A 26,712-nucleotide genomic window follows, 5' to 3' on the forward strand; every position below is an offset into this window, starting at 1 on the left:
GTGCAGCACCAAAATGCTGATCTATCTCGAGCAGCCTAGACATCCAGAATTGTGCGAGATGCTGGGCTGCAGAAAGTGAAGGGCAGAGCCAGCTTGGGGCCCAGAGACTAAAGCAGCTATATCAATAGGGACCTTGAGATAATGATTATAGACTGTTTTCTATAGTTTTTACGCTGGATTCTCCCCTACACTGCTGATCGGCTGATAGCAACATATCAGTGTTCTTTTGGTACGTTGCTCGTAAGTGGTTATTGCTGTTATGGGGAGTGTTGACAATTCACAGAAAGGAAAGTGTTCACAGGGGAAATGTTGCTCATAAGCAGTGGTTGCTCTTTCAAGATGTTGCTGCAAACAAGCATCTATCGTACTAACATAACATTTGCAAACCACTCTGCTTGTAGGCTATGAGTAAAGTTTTTCAAAGTACTAAGGGTCAGGCATTTTAAAGTATTTACGTGCCTAAAGATGCACACAGGCACCCAGTGGGATTTTCAAAAAAGCACTGATGCTTAACTCCTGCTGAAATCAATGGGAGTTACATATCGACGCACTTCTGAAAATCCCATACGCATCTATCTGAATTTTTAGGTGCCTGAATATCTATAACAATCTGGTCCTCAGTCCCATTTTTAAAAGTGAATTAGGACACTAAATCAAGTCCCACTGATTTTCAGTGAGACTTAGGAGCTTTTGAAAATTGTACTCTACATCTCTTTCTCCCATTATATGTCTGTCCTGTCTATGTATGTCCCAATCCCACAAACACTAACTTGACTTTAGTGGGACTACTCACAATTATGAAGTTAAGCATGGGCATTTTTTGCCAGAGTGGGGCATTACATTATAAACTCTTCAAGGTATGGATCATCTATGTTTGTACTGTGCGTGGCAGAATAGGGAACTGATCTTGGTTGAATCTATAGGCATTACAGGAATGCAAACCAACATAGCAAAAAAATCCATGCTCAAATATAGTTCTTATCTAAAATAACTGATGAATTTTATGTCAATAAGTATTTTCAATTATGAGCCACAATTGCGTGTAGTGTGAGGCGGCTGGGAACGAAGGGTAGTAACTTTGTGATAGAATAAACTAACATTGTCTGGGAATTTAGGGATTGTTGCTCCATAACTTAGGGTTGTTGCAGTGAAGTACAAGGACTCTGCAGATAGTGAATAATGGAAGGTTGTGCTCCACAAGGCACTTCCCCCCCTGAAGTTTAACTGCTAGATAAAAATATCACCTTTACTTGTCAAAAGTTTCTTTCATAAGCCTTGTCTAAGTAAAAGACGGTTACTCACCGTTGTAACTGTTGTTCTTCGAGATGTGTTGCTCATATCCATTCCATTAGGTGTGTGCGCGCCGCGTGCACGATCGTCGGAAGATTTTCTACCCTAGCAACACCGGCGGGTCGGCTGTGGAGCCCCCTAGAGTGGCGCCTTCATGGCGCTGAATATATACCCCAGCCGACCCGGCGCCCCCTCAGTTCCTTCTTGCCGGCTACTCCGACAGTGGGGACGGGGGGCGGGTTTGGAATGGATATGAGCAACACATCTCGAAGAACAACAGTTACAACGGTGGGTAACCGTCTTTTCTTCTTCGAGTGCTTGCTCATATCCATTCCATTAGGTGACTCCCAAGCCCAACTTAGGTGGTGGGGTCGGAGTGAGACATTGCTGTGTGCAAAACCGCTGATCCGAAAGCAGCATCGTCTCTGGACTGCTGCACTAGTGCATAGTGAGCTGCAAATGTGTGGACTGATGACCAAACCGCCGCTCTACAAATGTCCTGGATCGGAACATGTGCCAGGAAAGCAGTCGAGGAAGCTTGGGCCCTCGTGGAGTGAGCGGTGAGGTGCGGTGCTGAGACACCTGCCAGGTCATAGCAAGTCCGGATGCAAGACGTAATCCAGGAGGATAGGCGTTGTGAGGAAACCGGTGAGCCTTTCATTCGGTCGGCCACTGCAACGAAGAGTTGCGTCGTCTTTCTAAAGTGCTTTGTGCGGTCAATATAGAAGGCCAGGGCCCTTCGTACGTCCAGGGAATGCAAACGTTGATCCTGGCGAGTGGCATGTGGTTTGGGATGAAAGACCGGGAGAAAGATGTCCTGGTTGATATGAAAAGGAGAAACCACCTTAGGGAGAAAGGCAGGATGTGGACGAAGCTGCACTTTATCCTTATGGAAAACTGTATAAGGGGGCTCGGATGTAAGCGCCCTGAGTTCAGAAACGCGCCTTGCTGAGGTGATGGCTACAAGGAAGGCTGTCTTCCAGGATAGGTACAGAAGTGAACAGGTGGCCAGTGGCTCGAATGGAGGACCTGTGAGCTTGGAGAGAACCAGGTTGAGGTCCCACGTCGGGACGGGCTGACGTTGTTGTGGGTACATCCGGTCTAAGCCCTTGAGGAATCTAACGACCATCGGGTTAGAGAATACCGAGGACGCGAGTTCCCCTGGGTGAAAGGCCGATATAGCGGCCAGGTGAACTGTAATTGAAGATATCGCCAACCCCTGCTGTTTTAGGGAGAGGAGATATTCCAAAATGAGGGGAATGGGTGCCTGCAACGGGGACGTGGCTCGTTGTTCGCACCAACAGGAGAACCGCTTCCACTTGACCAGGTACGTGGTGCGTGTTGAGGGCTTCCTACTGCTCAGCAGAATCTGTTGGACAGAGAGCGAGCATTGCTGCTCTGCCTGGGTGAACCATGGAGCAACCACGCCGTGAGGTGGAGTGATTGCAGGTCGGGGTGACGCAACCGGCCGTGGTCCTGAGAGATGAGATCCGGACATAACGGAAGCGGGATCGGAGTCTGAACCGAGAGTTCCAACAGTGTGGTGTACCAATGTTGTCTCGGCCACGCTGGAGCGATCAGAATTACCTGTGCCTGGTCTCTGCGCAATTTGAGCAGTACCTTGTTGACCAGAGGAAACGGAGGGAAGGCATAAAACAGGTGGTCTTTCCAGGGAAGGAGAAATGCATCCGAGAGGGAGCCCGGAGCTCGACCTTGTAGGGAGCAGAACACGTGGCACTTCCTGTTGTCTCGAGATGCAAACAGGTCTATCTGGGGAAACCCCCACCTCCGGAAGATGGAATGTATGATGTCCGGACGGATAGACCACTCGTGTGTCTGGAAGGACCTGCTGAGTCGGTCCACTAGAGTGTTCTGGACTCCAGGGAGGAACGATGCCGTGAGATGGATTGAGTGGGCGATGCAGAAGTCCCACAGGCGAATGGCCTCTTGGCATAGAACTGACGAACGTGCTCCTCCTTGCTTGTTGATGTAAAACATGGCCGTGGTGTTGTCGATGAGAACTAACACACAACGGCCACGTAGTTGATTGAGAAATGCCTGGCACGCCAGGCGCACCGCCATCAGCTCCCGAACATTGATGTGCAGGGCTAACTGGGGTGCAGTCCACAGGCCCTGGGTATGGTGTTCGTTGAGATGGGCGCCCCAACCCAGAGATGAAGCGTCTGTGACCAGATGCAGAGAGGGTTGTGGGGCGTGAAATGGCATCCCTTCGCAGACCACATTGTGATCTAGCCACCAGGTGAGGGAGGTCAGGACCGAGTTCGGGACCGTGACCACCATGTTCAGGCTGTCCCGATGTGGACGGTATATTGATGACACCCAGGTCTGGAGTGGGCGAAGCCGAAGTCTGGCATGCCTGGTTACGTACGTGCAGGAAGCCATGTGACCCAGCAGGGTAAGGCACGACCTCACCGTGGTAGTTGGGAAGGCCTGGAGCCCTTGAATGAGGCTCGTGATGGTGCCAAAGCGGTTGTCTGGCAGGATGGCTTGTGCACGTCTGGAGTCTAGAACTGCGCCGATGAAATCTATTCTCTGGGTAGGTTCTAGAGTGGATTTGTCCTTGTTGAGTAGGATGCCCAACTCGTTGAATGTGTGCACTATTCTGTGGACGTGAGCTTGAACTTGCTCTTTGGTGCGACCGCGTACCAGCCAGTCGTCTAGGTACGGGAACACCTGTATCCCTTGCCGACGAAGGTACGCTGCCACGACAGCCATACATTTCGTGAACACTCTTGGGGCCGAGGATAGGCCGAAGGGAAGGACTGCAAATTGGTAGTGCACCATGTTTACCACGAATCGCAGGAAGCGTCTGTGAGGTGGGTAAATTGAGATGTGAAAGTATGCGTCTTTCATGTCGAGGGCGGCGAACCAGTCTCCAGGATCGAGGGAGGGGATAATGGCCCCCAAAGAGACCATGCGGAACTTCAACTTTACTACGAATTTGTTGAGTCCGCGCAAGTCCAAGATGGGCCGCAGGCCTCCTTTGGACTTGGGGATCAGGAAGTAACGGGAATAAAATCCCCTGCCCCTTAACTCTACTGGAACCTCCTCTATGGCCCCCATAGCAAGGAGCGTGGAAACCTCCTGTATAAGAAGTTGCTCGTGAGAAGGGTCCCTGAAGAGGGACGGGGAAGGGGGGTGGGAGGGGGGAATAGAAGAAAACTGGATAGTGTATCCCCTCTCCACTGTGCGGAGGACCCAACGGTCCGAAGTTATAAGGGACCAAGCACGGTGGAAGTGGGAGAGACGATCCCGAAAGGAGGGGGCTGGATCCTGGGGGATGACTGGGGCGCCGTCCTCGACCGCACCTTCAAAAGTTCTGCCTGGGGCCTGAAGGTGGTCTAGGTGGCCCCTGGTTCTGGCCGGGTTGAGGGCCGGCCCACCTTCTTCTACCACCTCGCCCTCGCCTCCGGGTCGAGTCCTGTCTCTGACGAGGCGGGGGGGGGGGGGTAGAAGCGCTGAGGCTGCGGCCTAAATGGTCTGCGCTGAGGGCCCACAACATGCATCCCCAGGGAGCGCATGATTGTTCTCGAGTCCTTGAGGCTCTGCAGACGAGAGTCCGTCTTGTCCGAGAACAATCCATGTCCCTCAAAGGGCAGATCCTGTAGGGTTTGCTGCAGCTCCGGAGGCAAACCCGAAACCTGAAGCCAGGAGATCCTCCGCATAGCGATACCCGAAGCCAGGGTCCTCGCAGCTGAGTCTGCTATGTCCAAGGAGGCCTGCAAGGAGGTCCGAGCCACCTTCTTACCCTCCTCTACCATGGCTCCAAACTCTTCCCTGGACTCTTGGGGAATCAACTCCTTAAACTTCCCCATAGAGTTCCAGGAGTTAAAATTGTAACGGCTCAATAGCGCCTGTTGGTTCGCCACTCTAAGTTGCAGCCCTCCGGCTGAGTAAACCTTACGGCCAAACAAATCGAGCCGCTTAGCCTCTTTTGATTTAGGCGCTGCAGCCTGCTGGCCGTGGCGCTCTCGTGCGTTCACTGATGCCACCACCAGTGAACACGGTTGGGGGTGGGTATACAAGTACCCGTAGTCCTTAGACGGGACAAAGTACTTCCTTTCCACCCCTCTCGCTGTGGGTGGGATAGAGGCAGGAGTTTGCCATATCGTATCCGCATTGGTTTGTATCGTGCGGATCAGGGGTAGCGCCACCCTCGATGGGGCATCCGCTCCGAGGATGTTCACGATAGGGTCCTGTACTTCCACTATCTCCTCCGCCTGCAGGTCCATATTACGGGCCATCCTACGCAGGAGATCCTGGTGAGCCCGAAGATCTATCGGAGGGGGACCCGTACATGAAGTGCCCGCCACTGCCTCATCCGGAGAGGAGGAGGAAGACGCCTCCGGTGGTACTGGATCCAAGGGGGGGTCCTGATCCCCCTGCTCTTGGGCCGGAGCATCACCTGTACTCGGGTCTATGGTGTCAGGTGGCGTGGACACGGAAGCCTCCATGCCCCCTGGCGGAGGTCGAGAGATGGTGGATTCTGGGGCCCTTCTAACCGAGTGACCCGAGCGAGAGGTCGATGGTATTGGAGCCCCTTGCTCCTGGTGGTACGCCCACGGGGTCCAAAATGACCAGTGAGATGGTCCATGGGAGTGGTCCTCTGCCAACTCCTGCCAATGGCCCAAGTTCCGTTCCTCGGCTTGCCCTTGAGGGGGGTATGCCGATCTCGACAAGTCCTCCGAGGAGCGAGACACCAATCTTGACAGCCATGGCGGTGCCGAGAGAGATGAAACGATCCCCGTGTGCTGTGGTGCCGCACGGTACCGGTCCGGAGATGTTCTATCTCTGCGCGGTGCCGGCGAACGGTGCCGGGACCGCGATCGGTGCCGATGACCTCGTCGGTGCCGGGAGCCGGATCTGGACCTCGACGAGGACCTGGAGTATGCCCGGTGCCGGGAGCGGTCTTCGACGTCGAGCGTCGACCGTAGCGGTGCCGAGAACTACGTCTCGACGTTGATCGGTGCCGACGATCATATCGGTGCCAAGACGTAGAGCGGTGCCGCGAAGAAGATCTTTGCCGCGAGTACGACCGGTGCCGAGGCGATATTCGGTGCCGGGACTGCGAGCGGCGTGGGGACCTGCTTCGGGACCTGGATCGGTGCCGAGGTTCCAGCCCTTGCGATGGAGGGCGCATCAAGGCAGGTTTCCCCCTCGACTGGACCGGGCGAGTCAACGGTGCAGTCGGTGCCGGTGGTTGAGGCGGTGCCGGCTCCGTGAGAGCTATTAAGTCTCTCGCCGCCGCGAAGGTCTCTGGAGTCGACGGGAGGCACTGTATCACCGCCGGTCTCGGTGGAGACGCTATCTGCACCGGACTCAACGGCCTCGGCGCCGGAGTCGACGGTGCTGGAGGCACCTGTTTCCGGTGCTCCACCGGCGGACGCGGCTCTACCCCCGGCACTGGGGGAGCCGGCGTCTTCGGCACGGATGTCCCCGTCTTATGGGCTTTTTTATGCCCCGGGGATAATGACCGGCGCCGAGGCACTGCTTGCGGTGCCGACGAGGTCCGGTGCCGGGGAGGCTTGTCTGACGCCACTCGCGTGGTCGTCATAGCCGGTGCCGCCGGGGCACTGCGCACCGAGGTGCTAGGTGCCGGGGCCTGACTTGTAGATGGAGCGTCCGGACTAAGTGCCGCCTCCATCAGGAGTTGCCGGAGCCGAAAGTCCCGCTCCTTCTTGGTCTTTGGTCTGAAGGCCTTACAGATCTTGCACTTATCTGTTTGATGGGACTCTCCCAGGCACTTCAGACAGGAGTCGTGCGGGTCGCTCGTGGGAATAGGCTTAGCGCAGGAGGCGCACTGCTTGAAGCCGGGAGCGTTGGGCATGAGCCCGGCCCCGCGGCCGGGGGAGAAAGGGGGAGACGACCCCCTTAATCCCCTGAACTACTTAGAACAACTAAAACAACTTTTAAACTATTTAACTATTTAACTATAAACACTAGAACTATAACTATAACTATCACTGTGATACAACAAACTAAGCTAGGGAGAGTGGAGAACAGCTAAGCAGCGCTCCACAGTTCCAACGACCGTCAGGGGCGGTAAGAAGGAACTGAGGGGGCGCCGGGTCGGCTGGGGTATATATTCAGCGCCATGAAGGCGCCACTCTAGGGGGCTCCACAGCCGACCCGCCGGTGTTGCTAGGGTAGAAAATCTTCCGACGATCGTGCACGCGGCGCGCACACACCTAATGGAATGGATATGAGCAAGCACTCGAAGAAGAACAAGTCAGTTTCATAATTGTTATTACAGCTGCTTTTGGGAAAAGTGTCATTATATTATATCCTTACCTCCAGTTCAAGCTGGGAATGGAGGTTGATGAGCGTACTCCAATTTTTGACTTCTCCAGAAAAAGACGACTTTGCTAAAAGCATAGGTACCGTTCTGTGACCAACTCCAGCTTCAAGAGTTACAATGACTGATTCAATTCTCATATTTAATGTCTCCCCTGTGAGAACCAACTCAGCTGCTGTATTTTTATTTTCATTTTCATTTGACTTTTCAAGAAACCACATTTTTAATTTTTTTATATCTTTCTTATCCCATAGGTCTGGAGGAATTGGACTAATCTCTTCTTCTGAAGTCTCTGTAGTTGGAGAAAGTGCCGATGTAATAGTAATCACTGTATTTATGATAATGGGTGAAACCTATGAGAGGAAAAAAATTGATTATTCAGTGCCATTGCGTATATGGAAAAAACATGGAACTGGGTATATCAATAACCACTTTTTAAAGTAATCTCTTGAACTGACTAGTTACTGCTTTCAGTTTCAAAATTATAATGAATATTTGTTACAGCACCTGGTTGTTTCCTTTTTGGGACAAGTAAAGCATACTAGTGCTAAAATGAGGGATACTATCCCTCATTTTAGCACTAGTATGCTTTACTTCTCTCTCTCCATACACTAAAGACAGTTCAGACTTGCTTTGGGGTTAAGCCATGCCCCTTCTGTCTGCCTTCCAGAACAGCTTTCAAATATGTCTAAGACTGAAACCTCTAGCTAGTAACCTCAAAACAACATAACTGTGTACATGCTTCAGAGATGGGGCAGACTGGAGGAGAGTTCAAATCCAGAAAATAATTAAACAAGTCTTCCAGACCTTTTTCCCCATTTCTAAATGTAATGTAGTGCGCAGTATGGAGAAATAATCGGGAGGGAAAGAAACAGGTATAGATGACAGAAAATGAGTTTCCCCTTTCTCAATGACAATGCTTATGTAGTTTACTTTGAGACGATTTCCTGCCAAGGGATGCTTCTGTAGAAGAAAAAACAGATCATACCTGTAGTACTTAATAAAGGCTTTGAAAAAAGACTAAGTAGAGCCTTGCAGATTTCTTTTGTGCTGGCCAATATCACCCATCCCATAAAACTGGAGAGGAACCTTCTGAATGAGTTTTTATCCCCTCTGAAATTGGCCTTCACAATGCCATGCAAGTTGTTGGTAATTAGCATTTTTGCACTATTACAGATAACTTGGATAGCTTAATAAAATAAACATTTCAGATAAGAAAAACATGATTTTCTAAATTTGATTCAAGTAAGTCTCAACCACTTTTCCAGTGTCTTTTTTATTCCACCATTTTTTTCTTATGGCATTGAGGACTCAGACAAAAGGAAGACAACAATCTCTTGGAAAGTTACATTTACCTTTGTCAAGAAAAGTACGGGAATGAGGATGACAAACACTGTGGAAAACATAATAGGGCTTGTCTAAGACTGATATCTCAGTGGTCCTTTGAGGTGAAATAATGGCCAGCAGAAAACAGATTTTTGACCGACAGATACTAGAGTGAAATGGAAGTCCAAAGAGGAGATTCAAGAGCCTTAAAAACCACAGAAAAGTTCCAGGTTGGACAAATGAGCCAGTTTGCTTGTTTTGACAGATAAGTAACACCAAGAAACCAGATGATGACCCAAGAGTGATTTAAAGGACCCTGCGTTTATGGTACTGTAATAACAAGGTCTTAGAGCATGTTTTCACAAAAAAATTGACTTTTATTATTAAAAATACCATTTTTGTTAAAACTGAAATATTTCAGAAAAGTGTCTGTTTTGATTACCAAAAAATTTTCAAAACAAGCACGTTTCTGAATTCTGAAATTGTTTCAGAATGTTTTATTTCACTTTTACATAATATGCATTAGTACCACTGACATGTCATAATATAACATTTTATCTTCTTTTCTAGATTAAAAACATCATCTTGTTTGTGTTGTCATGAAATAATGTCAGACTAAATTCTGAAAAAACCTTTAGGCATGTTCCAAAATGAAATTTCAAGCAGCTTTACAACACGTTGCTATTTTGCAACAGGGTTTCAAGCTCAAACTACAGCTGTCCATTAAGGATTACAATAATGTTCTTATGACTGCTATCATAGAATTGAGGTTTTTGCCACTACTACAGAGATTCTCAAACCATGATATGTTCACTTGGAAGTAGTGTGCTGTAACGGGGTGATCTCTCTCTTTCAAACGGTAGTGGAACCTGGGGCTAGCCAACCCCTAAATTCATGGCATGGCCCCTTTTAAAAAAAAAAAAAAAAAAACAGCTATTCAGGGGATCAGCAGATTAGCAGAAGAATGGAGGCCAGGTGTTAAATCAGCTTGCTACCTCCTTAATATGATAAAACCCAGCTGTTAGGTGACTCCCAAGAGGGGAGAAAGAGCAGAGAGCTGGGAAAAGAGAATTACAGAGAAGCATAGATTTAGGAGGACAGGCCCCTGGAATGGGAACCAGAAGGGAGAGCAATGGGCTAGAGAGGCCTCCCTGAACCAGAGCCCAGCTTCAAGAAGTATGGCTGTGGAATCCCGTAAACATAAAGAAGAAGCTGAGTGTCCAGGGAATAGAGCAGGTGGTGAGTGGAAAAGACTCTCCAACAAGGCCGAGGCCTGCAATGAGACTGACAAAAACCCCTGACTCAGGGAGAACTGTGAATCTGAAGCCTTGGAACATGGCTGAATTGGAGCTGAAGCTGCCTACTGCCCAGGTACAGCCCCTTACTTCCAGTGATGATTTACCCCATCTCTCTATCCCCCACTCGGAGCCAACACTGTCCTTTAACATTCACCCACTCACACCACCAGAGCCCCTAGCACTCCAGCCACAGCCCCTACCCTTCAGTCTAAACCTCATGTCCTCTAACTCCCCCCACCCACCCCAACTCCTTTCTCTTCTAATTTCCTTAAGCATATCCCCAACCAGCCAGATAACCTTAATAGGCACACACACACATATTCCAGGGACATAGCCCAAGCTTTAGTTCATCACAAGTTTTAAAATCCCATCCACCTGAGACCCTCTCGTCTGAATGCTTTGGCATCACTTATGTTAGTCCATGTGATAGTGAAAGTTATGTATTTGGGAATATATGTGATCCTCAACTATGGATAAGTGGATAACTAGCAGTAGTTTAAAAAAAAACTTATACTGAAACACAAAGGTCTGTTGATGAAATAGGTAGTGGTATGAATCAAAACCTGACTGAAAAAAATGAAGAAATTTCAGGCACTGCTTGTTGGTTTCCTGCTACAAAGCAATGAAAATAGAACATTGTTAAAAAGTATGATCCTAAGTACCTATCATTTGGATTTACTTTGAATGCTGAAAAAAGTGAGCCAGGGGCTTAGTGCATCATTTGCTATCATCTGTTATCCAATATTCAATTAAACCTTCCCTACTCAATGTTACCTCAACAGAAAGCTCAGATCTTTAGAAGACAAACATCATGGGGTTTTGTTTTTTCTGTTTTGTTTTTTAAAGATTTGAAAGACAGCTCAACAAACAAAACAAATTACCTCTCTATGCAATATTAATGTAAAGGCCCTGATAGCATCATATCAGGTAAATCTGAGGATTGCTCAAAATGGGAAACTTCATACTACTGGTGACACGCTTGTGTCCCTGCAGCAAAAGACACTTATCAATTTCAGAGGACAAAGCTGCAAAACAGCTTGATATACTATTGTTTGATAAACAAACAATATCAGGAAGAATTCAAGAGATGGCTTTTCAACTAAAGCAAAAGTTCATAGAATGTATAAACAAAATAAATTCTTGTTCAGGATCCTACTGTAAAGGTGGTCATTTTTATTCAACCATGAGCACTGAACTCACATTTGCTTTTGTTATGTGCAATGAAATGGGAAGTGCTAATGCATGGGAAGGTGCTGACTTGTCTCTCTGAACTCCATTCAGAGGCACACATTTTCCTCAATTATTTTAGTTCCGAATGTGCTGATTGCTTTCGGATGAATTACAGCTGTCAAGACTAGCCTATTGAGCTGACTTGTTGTGTGTGTCAAACTGAATGCCAGCTTACAGAGAATGAAAATTATACTTTTTAATGTTCACAACAAATCAAGAGCAATGATAAAGAAAAGACGGCATGAAAAGAAGAAGAGAACCTGTCAATGACTCCCATCTTTGGAAAGTTTCCTCACTGAAAATTACTTGAAAATTCATCATGATCTCACTACTGACCATAAGAGAACACTGCCTTAATTTGGTTACCAAGTTTAATGAATATTTTCCTGACAGTGTAACAAATGAGAATTAGATCAGGGATTCATTTTCAATACAAGGCACCCTGTCAAATGAAAAGTAAAAGTTGAATGAACTGTCATGTGATGGTGGACTCAAACTCAATAAAATGCAGCTCAGAGACTTTTGGATGAAAAGAAGAAAGGAGTTTAGCCTGATACTGGACAGAGATTTGGAATTTTTGATATCCTTCAGCACTATGTAGCTCTGCGAGATTAATTTTTTTGCTCTAGTTGCCATTAAAAACAAGTAAGGATGAATCTCAGTGTAGGACTGGATCTTCAGTTGAAGCTTCCCAACATCTTACCTGACATAAAGCAACTATGTTCTATGAAGCAAGAATACCCTTAAAATTGTCTCGGAGCTACTCAAAATGTTTTGTATTTTCTTCATTTACATTTTGTAAAAAGGTAAGCATAGTGAAGTTTGGCTTGTGTTCAACTATAGTCCTGATAAGAATTAGCAGGAACTCTGAACTGAAATTTGATAAATTAAAAAGTTATGCCAGTGACTTGCTTCCATGACCTACCAAAATATATCAAGATGTCATTTAACATATTTTTTTCTTATAATCTACACGAAGACAAATTGTCATCACTTCTTCATTGTGCTTTTTGATTCACGGTCTCAAAACCTCAGATGATTAAAATAGATGTTATAATCTAACATTTTAGGCTTCCTTAGGCATTTGAGTCCAGAAATACTTAAGTCTAATAAGGCCTAAAACAAATGCGTACAAAAAGGATAAATTTGCAGATGGTACCTCAAAAGTCCAACCTTTTAATGGATAATGTGATAGGCACTGTGTGAGTTTCACTAAGTTGGAGAATCATGGCTGCCTTCACCATCTGACAACTGTGATTATTGTTTCCTCTCACTTATCTTTTGCTTCCCAGATGTGGTAAGTGTAGCAGTTGCATGATGAGGGAGATAAATGTACTCAGTTTGGCCAACATTAGTGTAAGAACATTCATTCCAAGTGCCCTTTGGTTTACTTCCCATATGAAAAAGAGCTTTGCTGTGGCATTTTTTCTGGATGTGAACAGATCCACCTATTGATTGCTGAAATTCTGAGACATTATCTAGAATATTTCTTGTTATTTATTTTAACACAGTTTACAACCATCATGCTGCCCAAACCAGAAGTCCTCTGTGCACGTTTCCAAAGTGTATGAAAATGGGGATGGAATGCAGAAAGCAAACCAGACAAGCCACCTAAACAGTGACCAATGTATTATGCAATGGTGATTGTAGGATTATTTGCATAACTGAAGTTACATCAAGTGATTCCATTCCACAATGTTACCGAACCATTGAAAAATTAACACAACTGCAGCACACCACTTGTCAACCCAGAAAATTCTCCCACTGATGCACAGGTGATCAATGTGGCTCTCTAAAATACATACGCAGGAACCAAATCTGAGTGGGGCATGACTGTAGCACACTTAAAACAAGACCAGGAAAAAATGTAATTTCTAATAACTTGGTGGCATGGCTAAATCTTCCTTTCACAAGCAACTATACCTTGTGGAAATAGGGTGCTTTTTGTCCAAACCTATCATATGAATCACCATATAAAAATGAGGTGACATGACTGCAGTACATGTGAAAGGCTTTTTCTTCTTTTGTTTCAATATAGTAAGCAATAGGAGATGCAAGACTACGAAATGTGTTTAGATTGTGTTAATTTTAGTTACATCAAAATTTTAAAACAAAACCAATAACTTTAAAAGCCAGTGGGGGAGGAGGAGGAGGAGGAGGAAGACAGGACACAAAAACTACATTTCAACTTACCTTTATTGTTAAGGATTTAATTGATAGGTCAGCCATTTGTGGATTATTACCTGACTGCACCATTTTGAAGAAGAAATCACAAGGCTGCAATACCTGAAGAAGAAAGAATTCATAGTCAACTCTAAAAATATATAGTAACTGGAGTAAAAATACATGCTTAGCTAGAAAAATATCTCCTCTAAAATACCATTAGGAAGATTTAAGGGAAAGAGTTACTAGTGATAATTCTGTTGGTTCTTTAAAATGAAAAACTTGACTCTTAATATTAGCATCCCTTCTGAAATGAGAGAACAGAAACAAAAGCGAATGGAGCAAACAATATTTCAGCCATAATAGACTGTTGCTTGCTCAATATCAAAAGAGATAAGGAAAAAGTACCCATTCTCACCAGAAAATGTCCATTCTTTGAGTAGTAAGATCCACAGAGCCATTACAATGGTCCTTCAGCCCGCTTGCCACTTGGGGTCAGAATCAGTCTTGTCAGTTGGTCTGCCCTGCCCTTTATCTCCTTGGTTGGTGGCAGGAAGAGAGTGAAGGAGCATGTGTGGATCAACAGACACTACTCTATATTATATAACTATTTGATTCTATAACTTGATTTGAACTGCTGGCCTTCTCCTCTAAGGATGAAGAATTCCCTTTGTAGTTTGTGCATGTACAGAAGTGTATGACCTGGTCTTTTTGCATTGATTTGTCATGCTGCACTCGGGCTGTCAGCAGAAGAATCTGACATTGGTGATTATCCCCCATGCTGTACTCTGTAAGGGTGAATAGGGAAACAGAGCTGATTTGATTATTCATTTATTTCTGCTTTGGAAGTTTGTCCCCATAAAAAATGGTTACTTACCATCTTTAAGACATGGTTGTAGACCACCCAGGTGTATGCACAACCAGTGCACTGAAGCCAGAGAACTTGGCTTGGTAGCACCCGCTGGGACAGTGCTTGTGCCCTCTGGCCCATGTAGCCCCTCCCATAGCTATATAAGGGCAGCACTGCCCTGTCCCCCCTCAGTTCCTTCACATTAGAAGAGTGGACAGAGGGCGAGTCATGGAGGACAGGTCTGCACCCACATCTTGAAGAACAACAGTGGCAATACAGGTGAGTAATTTTTTTCTTCTTTGCGTGGTTGAAGACATGTATCTCACTCGGGTGACTCATAAGCAGTTTCGGCAGGCGGTAGGGTTCAGAGTCTACTTAAACAATGACTGCATAACTGCCTCCCCAAAGTTTGCATGTGACCTATATGCTGCAGTAATAGCATAATCTTTGGTTAAAGTATGCACTGAAGACCATGTAGCAGCCCTACAAACATCTAACACTGAAACACTGTTGACAAATATGATCAATGTCCCTTGGACTCTTGTTGAATGAACCTATAATGTCTGCCAGGGCATAGTTTGAGCTATTCCATACGCTGTGGTAATACAGAAAGTTATCTACCTGGAAATAGTCTGTGCAGAAAGCAGCCAATCTTTCATCTGATCTGCACAGTGGACAAAAAGTCAAGGTGATGAACGAAATGGTTTAGTCCTTTCGAGACAGAATGTCAAGCACCGCCCTCAGACCTAATGTTTGGATATGCTGATCACCTGCATTTCAGTGCAGCTTAGGAAAGAATAAAGGCAAGTAAATAACTTGATTAAGGTGAAATTGTGAAACCACCTTGCACAAAATCTTTGAATGTAGTCTTAAGGACACTTTGTCTTTGAATAACTGAATAAATGGAAGTTCTGCCATTATGGCTTGTAATTTGCTGAAACTTCTTGTGGACATTATAGCCATAAGAAAAGCTGGTTTTTGGGAAGAGAGAAACAATGAGCAGGTTGCCACCAGATCAAACGGAGGACCCATGCGGGCAGCCAGCGCCGTATTTAGGTCCCTAAACAGGGTCATTTCCTTCACAGGTGGAAAGAGGTGGATAATACCTTTTAGAAATCTCACTATCATGGAGTTTAGGAAAATTTATTTTTCTTGGATTGGATTATGAAACAACTGAGACTGCTGCCAAGTGAACCGTCAATGAGTTAAAAGCCATACCAGAGGACTTCAGATGCAACAGGTAGCCCACAATGTCCTGAACATGAGCTGACATGAGTTGAGCTCCCTTTGATATTGACCATACTGAAAAATGTTTCCATTTAGCCAAATAAGTAGATGGTTTTCTACTATTAAGCAGGATCCTATGTACTGCTTCCAGGCATTGTTCTTCTTCCTAATTAAACAACATACCATCCACAGCGTGAAGTACTGGATGAACAACCTGGCCATGGTACTGAGTCAGCAGGTGAGGAAGGAGAGTAGGATCAGGGAGGTCAAACAGACAGACTGAGAAGGTTGGAGAACCAATATCATCCTGGCCAACCTGGCACAATAAATATCAGTCTGGCATGATCCAACTTCAAGTTTGAGGATAACCTGAGAAGCAAGAGGGATGGAGGAAAGGCATCCATCAGACCTGTTCCCTAGTTCAGATGGAAGGCATCAGCTAGAGACCGTAAACTAAGTCCTGCTCAGAAACAAAACTGACAGCACTAGTTATGCTTTGTTGCAAAAAGGTCAACCTATGGAATGCACGATTCCTGAACATGGACTTTACCCCACAGCTCTTTAGAGACCACTCGTGGTTGTCAGAGGAAGTCCTGCTGAGATGATCAGCCAACTGGTTTTGAGAGTTGGTAAGTATGCCGCTGTGGGTATTATGTCTTCCTTGACACAGAAGTCTCAAAACTTTGTTTCCTGACAAAGCTCGCTGGAGTGGGCTGGTCCTTGCTTGTTCACATAATATGTTATGGTGGTATCCTTGGTGAGTATGTGAACCATTGCTCTCTTGATCAGAAGGCACAGTCCCATGCATTGTAAATGTCAGACATTGATACAGAACAACAATTCCCATTCCAAGCACAAACCCTAAACCTTTAATGTTCCTAAATGTGCTCCCCAACCTATTATGGAGGCAACAGTGATTATATTTCTGGTTGGCAGAGGACACGTAAAGGGAACACCCTGGCAACATTGTTCCATTTTGCTTACCCCTGAAGAGACTCCAGTATCTCCAGAGGCACTAAGACAAGCCTGTCCAATGACTGGCAGCTTAGGTGATAGACCAGCTTCAGTCATGACTGAAAAGGATTAAGACGCAATCTCACATGCTGAACCATATAAGTGCATGTGGCCATACGTCCTAGTAATGTCAGGTACGCATGGACCGTGGTCAAAGGATGAGACTGCAGATCCAGACAAAGGCAATAAATTGCCTAGAATCGCTCATATGAGAGAAAGGGCCTCAAATTCATGAAGTGTAGTAAGGCTCCAATGAGCTTGATTTTTTGAGCTGTAGTCAACTCGACATGGCTTTGTTCAAAATCAACCACAGTTGATCGAAGAGGTTCAGTGTGAACTGGACACGACTGAGGATTTGTCCCTCGGATCTACCTCTCAGTAGCCATACTTTAGGTATGAGAAGACATGAATTCCCTTCCTTCTGAGATAAGCAGTTACCACCATCATTCATTTGGTAAATATGCCTGGGGCTAATGATGGGACAAACGGGAGAACCATGTACTGATAGTGTTGGCAGGCGACAATGAATCTCAGGAACTTTCTGTGGCCTGGGAAAATTGGCACAGGGAACTAGGCATCCTGAAGATTGAGAGAAACAAATCAGACATTGTGATTCAATGGAGGAAGAATAGTAAGCAAGGGTAACCATGTGGAATCTCAAATACTTGATGTATTTATTGAAACCAGGCAGATCGAATATAGGTCTCACTCTTCCTTGGACTTGGGGATCAGGAAGTACCGGAGTAGAATTCCTTTCCCCGAAGAAAAGGAAGAACGTCCTGCATAGCTCCCAGAGCACACAAAGTCTGGACGTGCTGAAGAAGCAGCGGCTCATGAGAAGGGTCCCTGAAAAGGCTCAGGTTGGGGAGGAATGGGATAGACAGAAATATTGCATAACCCGATCCCACAGTGCTCAGCACCCATCTGTCTGTAGTTATTGCTTCCCCAAGCACTGTAGAATTGAGAAAGCCTGTTCCCAAACTGAGGAACCAAGGTTGAAACATTCACAACTGGTACATTGCTCTCACTATAAAAGTATGGTTGTCTAAAACTAGACCCAGACGATGGTCTCCTCTGTGATTTATGTCCTCTTCTGGGAAAGTCTTTCTGCCTAGCAGGATAGGATGAGGGCAAAAGTATCACTGAGTGCGATATTGCTCATGTTGTTGTGACCCTCAAAGTGACACTCTGTGGCCTCAGTGTAAACCCCAATGACTATACAGTAGCTTGGAAGTCCTTAAAACATGTAAAGTCTTGTCAGTTTTCTCAAAAAAAAAAAAAAAAAAAAAAAAAAGACAAACAGTAAGTCCTTTATGGTCTGTTCGTCTCTCATTTGCTGCAGTCAGAATCAGGAAACTTGATGATTACCTGTTCTGTTCATTTCCTCTGGGGCACCTGGCATTGGCCACCGTTGAAAGACAGGATACTGGGCTAGATGGACCTTTGGTCCGACCCAGTATGGCCATTTGTATGTTCTTATGTACTGTGAGGTGATGCGAGAAAAAACACCCAAAACCTTGCATGGAAACATAACTTTTGTTGCTATGTTTAGCTCTCGGTATTATAGATGCTGGGGGTATTGCACGCGGATTTTTCAGGCTCCAATATTGCTTCATTTAGAGGAAAAGCAAGTCTCCCAGGAACTGAGAATTGAAGAACATCACTAACTTAGGGATGTCCTCCTGAACACACCCAGCCTGAACACCCAATGACAATGCTGTTTGTCTCAAAAGGTCCTGATATGATTTTAAATCCCTTGGTACTGTAGAAGAGAACACAGGCAGTATAGGATCATCTGATGAAGAGGAAGAAGAGGGAAGCAGAATTACTGGACTCTTTTATGGTAGTACATTTGACTGTACCACAGGATCAAGTTGTACCTGGTTAGAGAGAACCCCCTTGACGTGTGGCTATAGCACAGGTGACCCAGGCAGAGAGACCATTGGAGGAACAGTTAATCTAGCCCTAGAATGAGCAGATGATTGAGACCTTGCTAAATAATCCCAGGGATTTCAAAGAGGCTACTCTGCACAGAGGCATAGCATTGGTGGCCAGTAGGAGCTAAGCCAGGGAGATTCATCCCTATTACAGGAGCCGTAATGATCCCATCACCGATGCTGATGCCCGGGTCCTGACAATTTCCAACAACAGTACCGTGAAGGTGAAGGAGACATTTCTACACTTGAACCTGAAGACCCTTCCAAGTAGTCTGGCGGTAATGGAGGAGCCACTCCAGGTGAAGCCAATAAACAACCTGCACCATCTACAGTCCAACATGCCGGCCTTATTAGATCTGATGACGGTACAGTCGAAGACACTTTGAGAACCAGTAAAGGCATCATACTCAAACTCGGTACCAAAGCAGGCATTGGAACTGAAGATGTAGACTCTGTTGGAACTGTTGTTGGTACCAAAGACAGCATTTGCACTGGCAGTCCTCCAGTACCAATCAGGAAGCTGACTGTACCCCAGGGCCCTGGGTCTGAGGTGGTGTGGACAAGTCAGCCATCAAGCCAAGAGGTGCCAAGGATACAGAAGACAAAGCCACCATTGTCTAGTGTTCTTGAGCAAATGCCTGTCTGTTCCTGACTCGCCACAACAAATATACTGGTGCCTGATTCATCGATGATTTGGAGATCACAGTTTTTGGTACCAGACTAAACAGAAACCCCCAGGACAGTATCAGAGTTGATAGTATGGAGTCTCATTGATGAGGCACCGGTACTAGATAGCAGAAAATGCCAGTTCTATCCCACATACTGGAAGACTCTCAGTGCCAGTCTGCACTCCTGTTAAACAGGTAGAAGGAATCGCTTTAGACTCTGGAGCAGCCCCAGTCTGTTTTGTGGGAAGGGGAACGATCCTTCTTCCTTCTGGGAGAAGGAAAGGAGATCGGATGTGAAGTCCCCATCTGTATCAGCTCAGGCACTCTCTGGAAAGTCTGAATCTCTGGTGGTTCCTAAGCAGGCCCCGTCTCCATAAGGTGCGTTTTCAAACACAAGTTCCTCGTCACCTTCTCTTAAATAACTTACAGATGGTGCGCCTTTCCTTAGGCGCAATAAACTTCAGATGTGGGGGATCACTAGTAGGGCTAGCAACTTCACATGATGGTTAAATGTTTAAAACCCAGAAAATGCATCAGCTTTGGCTAAAATGTTACTAACTACACTAATCTAAACTAAACCCTAAGGTATTACTAAACTTACCTACTTACAGAAAAAGCGCATAAATACTGTGATAAAGAGCGCAAGGTGAGACACCACACTGAATGCTCTGACTCGAGATGCGGGTGGAATTGAAGCAGTTCAGGGGTAGCATAGCCTTTATATAGCCACGGGAAGCGCTAGAGGGCACAAGTGCCACCCCAACAGTTACTGCTTCGACTTCGGTGCATTGGGCGAGCATGCACCTGAGTGGAACACACATCTGCAACCACTCAAAGAAGAATCTTGCTTCAGCAGGAAGTGAAATTGGGCTCAGAGATTGCTCCAAAACATTTCAAATGGCTATTTCCCTTGTTCTCAAAAGATACGTCTAAACTGCACACACACACACACACACAAATGCAGTTGTGAAACTTAGACCCTAGGTCTACAGACTCAGACTCATGCTACGGTGCTAAAATAAATTTGTAGATGTTTCAACTAGGGCTGGAGCTCAGGCTGTGAGACCCACCCCCTTGCCAGGATTCAGATCCATAGATCCAGCCTAAGCGGGAGTCTACAATTCTATTTTTAGTGCCACAGCACGAGACCAGCAAACTAGAGTCTACAGACATGGGATCAAACTTGCTGCTATGGGGTTTTATTTTGCAATGTAGACATACTGAAGGAGGTTGGGTTTATTTGTCTCTCCTCCCACACAGAGGCCCCTTTTGGCTCTCTCAAGGAAGGTAGAAGCCTGAGGCTCAAGGATGGGTTCCCAAGAAGCAACACCCCTCTCTACTGCATGGGATGTATATGGACCAGACAGTTCTGTGTTTCTCCTGAAGGTCTCAGTCCAGGATGAGTAGGGATTCTTGAGGAGGCTATTATAGGGTACGTCTACACTACCCACCAGACTGGCGGTAGTGATCGATCTATTGGGGATCGATTTATCCGCGTCTACACTAGACGCGGATAGATCACTCTGCCATTGACGCCGGAATTCCACCACGGCGAGAGGCAGAAGCAGAGTCGACTGGGGACGCGAAGTAAGTGATTCTAAGTCGATCTAAGATATGTCGACTTCAGCTACGCTATTCTCGTAGCTGAAGTTGAGTATCTTAGATCGATTCCCCCTCCCCCCCCCAGCGTAGACCAGGCCATAGAGGTGGCGGTAGGAGGAGGAAGCTGGGCCCGAAGGCTTCTTACAACACTCTCTGGAGCTGGCAGTGTCCATGCTGTATCCAGTGCTCTCAATCTGGGACCTTTGGGGAAGTGGAGGTGGCAGCTGAGCTGGAGGCATCACTGATTATGTGGGCCACAGGGACTCAGGCATGACCCCTCCCCCCAATCTGGTATGCTGCCCTTTGGACTGTGAAGGAAACTGCACTCTACCTACAGAGCCAGTCTAGCTCTTCCACAAGACAATCTAGAGGGAGAGCGGGAAGCAGGAGACACAGGCCTCTCCTTTTGTCTCTGGCTTTTCTTGTCTTTGCTCACTCCCTGAAACTTGAAAAGGTACCAGCTACTGCAAATACCTCAAAGAGGGAGTGGAACCACTGCAAATACCTCCCCAAAAGGCAAATGCAGCATGCCACCTGACTGGGAATTAGACATACATTATTGAGCCTAAATATTAATTTAAACATTTGATACAAAATTTGGAATTTCCCTCAGAAAAGCTCTGCAGTTAGGAGGGCTGGCTGAGCCACTAACTTCTGCAGAGGAAGAAAAAAAATGAACAGATCTTCAGGGGGAGAACATTCCCCTGCTCTCAATCACTGACAGGCCTGGTTCTGTCTCCAAGCTGCAAGCAGGCCGAAGTGCCATTGTAAAACATCTGTGGATCTTAACACAAAGAAGATATTTAAATTGTACCACTGGCAGTCTATATTCTCATTGGAAAAAAACTGGAGACTGACGTCCCTTTTTCTCACACTGTGTCGTCTCAGAAAAATTCACACACCAAAAATGTTCTAAATTAATCAAAAAGCCTTGAAAGCTGAGACAGTGTTAATAGTGCATTCCCAGAAACATGTTATCTATATGCTTAGATTATATCGGAACTATAACATTTTCTTCCCTTAGACTCACAATTTTTAGTTATGAAAAACCCCCAAAAGCCACAAATTGGAATCATACAATCACGAACGCTGTAGAAGAACAAAGAACAGCCATTCTCAAAAAAAAAAAAAATTAAAAGCTTAGCAGTAAACACTAGCAGCTGTTCTTCTGAAAAACATTTAAAATTAACCCAGAGGGTTTGTGATCCCTCCACTAACTCAGAGAAAACAAACATACTAACAGTATAAAATGCTGTAGCATAGCCAGAGACTGCCAGATGGCTATTCACTCAAGAATAATTTTTCACCAACTTTTTAAACATTAAATCCACAAACTCAGATTAGCTATTTTATATATATTAGTCAAAGAACAGGATTTACAATACCAATTATATTGTAATTTGCAGATACTCAGATTATATTTAAAAGGAAAACTCACTGTAGTGATGTTCCCTTTTCTCTTTTCTGCAAGAAAGGGGCAGGCTCTCATTTGTATATCTTTAACAGCAGCTGTCATTTTATACATTTGAGGGCTGTTCTTAATAAAGATCTCACACTGCGTTGTAACCACCAATGCAGGAGCATCACTTCTTGTTAAATCAGCCACAAACACTATCTCTGGATTTTTAACAATAATGTTCATTTCCATTGAAGATACCGGTTGCATAGATGCTGAAAAAAAACAAACCATTTAAGTTAAACCTATTGTTTGAACACACCAAGAAATTACTATAACTATACTGATATCTATGTTTACATATATACTGTATTTCCATTTGTTGTTGAGTAAAAAGTCACTAAGTATGCTTGAAAGGATTCCATTTGAATCGTCAGTAAACATCTATTTCAACTAACACATAGATAACAAAGCAAAACATATCCACTGATGGTAGTTGGCATGTGTTTGGTAATTATGCACAAGAGAATACTCAACCATGGAAGACTAGCAGAAAAATAAGTTGTTAGACTGGAATTGAATGGTAAGACTGAGGTTGTTTGACACACTGAAGAAGGGAGACTTTTTAAGACAGGGGAGCCAAACCGGGAAGCAGCCTAAACTTAGTATTATGGTTCTATGCTAAAGTTAGAAACTTATATATAAAAAAAGGTTACCAACCTTGCTCCTTTACAGCTAAAGTTTGCTTGATATTCCTCTGTGCAGCAGCACTTTCTGCACTAGCCTTTAAGAATATATCTGCAACAGTAAGTAGAAATTCCATGCTCGCACAGAGATATAAGTCTTGAACAATTGTGTCCAGAACAGTGCCATCTCTCCCCTGCTTGTAGCTTACATCCACCATGTCCTTCTTTTCAGATCCATGTTTCATTTCCACCATTCTGAAAGACAATTAAGACAGTGTACAATAAGACACTTTCAAAAGCAGACCAGGCCTCTAATATGAACAATTCATTCTCATACTCAAGGAGAGTTCTCATTCTGTCTAGAATATGACATTAGCAAAAGTTCCTTTTTTTAAAAAAAAGAACCACTTTTTAAAAAAATTCGAAAACCCACCAATATAAGCATTAACCAAAAAATGATGTTAAAATAACACACAACTCTAAAAAGCAACTTTAAGAAACTGCACTTTCTTACTCAGCAGATCTGCTCTTCTTGGACAGTCAATCATAAATACTGGCTTTGGTGACTAAGTTTTTACTGCGGTGTTCTTGTTGGCAATGAAAAGGCAATAACCTAAGAGTGTGCTGGAGTCCAGTCTTTCTGATACATTAGCAGAACTATCTAAGTTCTAATTAGTTATATCTATTCAAATCCCTAGGTAGCAATGGATACACACAGATGCCATTGTGGGCATATTTTGAAGATACTGGTGCTGCACTGGTGTAAAAGAGTAAAATTTGTTCCAAACAATCTTTATTAATGCTGATGATGCATGAAAAGGAAAACTCTGCTCTGTAGGAACAACAGATAGAAAAATTCAACTTTATACTTATAGCCTAAAGGTTCTCAATTTATAACTAAAATATAACATTGAGCACCAGGTGCCATTTGCAGCTTTCTGAGTAGGACCTCACTTTACCATTCAAAAAAGATAGAAGAAAGTTACAGAGGTGAAACATGAAAAACAGAATAGTTAACTCAGCCTCCTTGTTGCTAGAGGCTAAAGAACATAGATATCCTTGATGGCCACCGCAAAAAAACATAGATATCCTTGATGGCCACTTAATTCCAGAACAGTGGCTTTGTGAATTTGTTAATATAGCATTCAGAATATGACAAAGTTCAATGTTTTTATGTTCTCCCATGACTTTAATACTATATTTTTTGTAAATATGAATAGTTCATAAAATCTAATATTATTCAAAAAATCAAAGTTCTATGTTATGTATTACATAAGATTGTGTAGGTTCTAAACTAAATTGACACTAATGTTATGAATGCTACCAACTAATAAAACATACAGTACACCTCTACCCCGATATAACACTAATTCGGATATAACGTGGTAAAGCAGCACTCCGGCGGGGGAGTGGGGTGGGGGGACGGCGGGGCTGCGCGCTCCGGCGGATCAAAGCAAGTTTGATACATCACGGTTTCACCTATAACGCGGTAAGATTTTTTGGCTCCCGAGGACAGCGTTATATTGAGGTAGAGGTGTATGTGTTACTGTTCATTAACACACCTTCATACAATGTTAGGCACAGTATTCATGCTATAGTGATGGATGCCTAACAGACCAATTACTTGAAAAGGTAAACACACATCAAGATAACACTTGAAATATTAAAACTGTGCTAATGATCAATATTAAAACTGTGCTAATGTACAAATCTTAAGGGGTTTTACTGTGACGATTTTAAATGTAGTGTTTCATGTTTCAAATCCTTTTAAATAGTATCTAAAAATATAATAAACAAGACACCAGAGAAACCATGATGAAATCTGCAGATGAATTACTGAGTATGTCCTCTTTCAGCTGCATTTTAATGTTCGCTTAAGTGATATATATATTTTATTGCTGCACTGAAAAAAAAAATTCCTACTGACATATATAGGCACAATTCTCTCCGTATATCTTATCTATTGTCTTGTAAAAGATGACATTTTTTCCAAGCTGAAAAGACTATTAGTATTATCCCACCAATATTGATAGGCCCCAGGTAATATCTGTAAGAAAGAGCAAGTAGCATGCAGAATATATGACCCAATCTGTGCATACACACAAATTTTAGTTACTTTCCAAACTGTATTTATAAGACAGGTAATTTAACAAACTCAAATAGCAACTTGTAGGTAGTGTTAGCAGCCCTAGGACTAGCCAACAACCACTGATGAACAACAATTTAATCTTTTATGCAAAATTAACACCTTGGAGTGGTCTTCTGGACTGTCAGTCGTTTATCATCTAATGTGCAGTTTGCTAACTTGACTGAAGCATTCATTGAACCATCTGATAACATTTTGGCAGCAGCTGATATCAAGACCAATTTAAACTCTGCAAGTTTCAAATGATCATCTCTTTGATCCAAAGCAGAAACCTGTTTTAAAAAGGAAACATAACTTAAACAACATAAAAAAGAGAAAGCATTTTTCTAGATTTGTTCACTACTATACTTGAAGCATGGTTTGAATCAATCTGACTAGCAAAGGTTTTAATTGTAATCATATTAAATGTAAGATTAAAAAAGGAAATGTATAATTAAATCAAAACACTGTACCACCATTAAATCAATTAGATATACAGAGATAGCTCCACAAAGGCTAAGTATTACCTTCAGTGCATTACAATAAGCAGGTGCCACTAATGGGCATGCCAATTTACACAGGAAAGCAGATTTTTTAAAAGCATCACTTTGACTAGGTTTCAAGTCATCAGTTATTGAAAGCTTCTTATTCATTTTAAAACTTGAAATAAATGTAAACTCATTTTATTAATTTTGACTAGAGTGCATTTTTTTTAAATAAAACTTTTACCTTTCCATTTCCACACAGCCACCAAGAGGATAGGAAGAAGAGGAGAAGCTGAGGCCTGGCCTACATTTACAATTTAGGTTGACATAGCTGTGGCACTCAGGACTGTGAAAAATTCACATCCCTGACTATAGCTATGCTGACCCAACTCCCAATGTAGACATAGCTAAGTCAATGGAAGAATGCTTCCATCTACACAGCTATAGCTACTCAGGAAGGTGGTGTTCCTACAGCAAAGGAAAAATCACTCCTATTGCGCAGACCATGTCTACTCCCTCGGGTTATGCTCTTATAGCTATGGTGCTATAGTTATCCTGCAGTGTAGCTGTGGTCTGAGAATCAACAACTAGTTAAAGCTCCTTGATCCTCTGGCTAAACTCAGAATAGAGCAGCTGAGGGTTGGGGGCTGCTCTAATTTGCACCAGCTGGAAACAGTTCTCTATAGACCACACATTGGACACAGCTGGAGTGCAGCACAATCCAGCCACTTTGCCTTTCCAAAACACCACCATGGACTGCATAGAGAAAGATGTAGGAACCAGGTTTTCCAGCTGTCATCCCACTGGGACAAGTCATGCCTGACCAACCTGATTGCCTTCTATGAGGAGACAACTGGCTCTGTGGATATGGGGAAAGTGGTGGACGTGATATGTATTGACTTTAGCAAAGCTTTTGATACGGTATCCCACAGTATTCTTACCAGAAAGTTAAAAAAGTATGGATTGGACTATAAGGTGGATAGAAAGCTGGCTAGATTGTCGGGCTCAATGGGTAGTGATCAACGGCTTGATATCTAGTTGGCAGCCGGTATCAAGGGGTTGGTCCTGGTGTGGGTTTTGTTCAACATCTTTATTAATG

General features: G+C 44.4%; 1 protein-coding gene across 2 annotated transcripts in view; it reads right to left on the reverse strand.

Annotated features, from left to right (window-relative positions):
- The window catches only part of VPS13A (vacuolar protein sorting 13 homolog A), a 283,684-nt gene that overhangs the window by 124,943 nt on the left and 132,029 nt on the right, over positions 1-26,712 (reverse strand). For both annotated transcript variants that reach the window (XM_054032764.1, XM_054032765.1), the window contains exons 37-41: positions 25,252-25,421; positions 23,038-23,258; positions 22,360-22,592; positions 13,654-13,746; positions 7,603-7,959 (exon numbers count right to left, since the gene is read on the reverse strand). In XM_054032764.1, coding sequence (XP_053888739.1) covers positions 7,603-7,959; positions 13,654-13,746; positions 22,360-22,592; positions 23,038-23,258; positions 25,252-25,421 — 1,074 coding nt within the window. The remainder of the gene's footprint in view (positions 1-7,602; positions 7,960-13,653; positions 13,747-22,359; positions 22,593-23,037; positions 23,259-25,251; positions 25,422-26,712) is intronic.

This window comes from Malaclemys terrapin, chromosome 6 (assembly GCF_027887155.1).
Source record: "Malaclemys terrapin pileata isolate rMalTer1 chromosome 6, rMalTer1.hap1, whole genome shotgun sequence".
In the NCBI taxonomy this organism is placed as follows: Eukaryota; Metazoa; Chordata; order Testudines; family Emydidae; genus Malaclemys; species Malaclemys terrapin.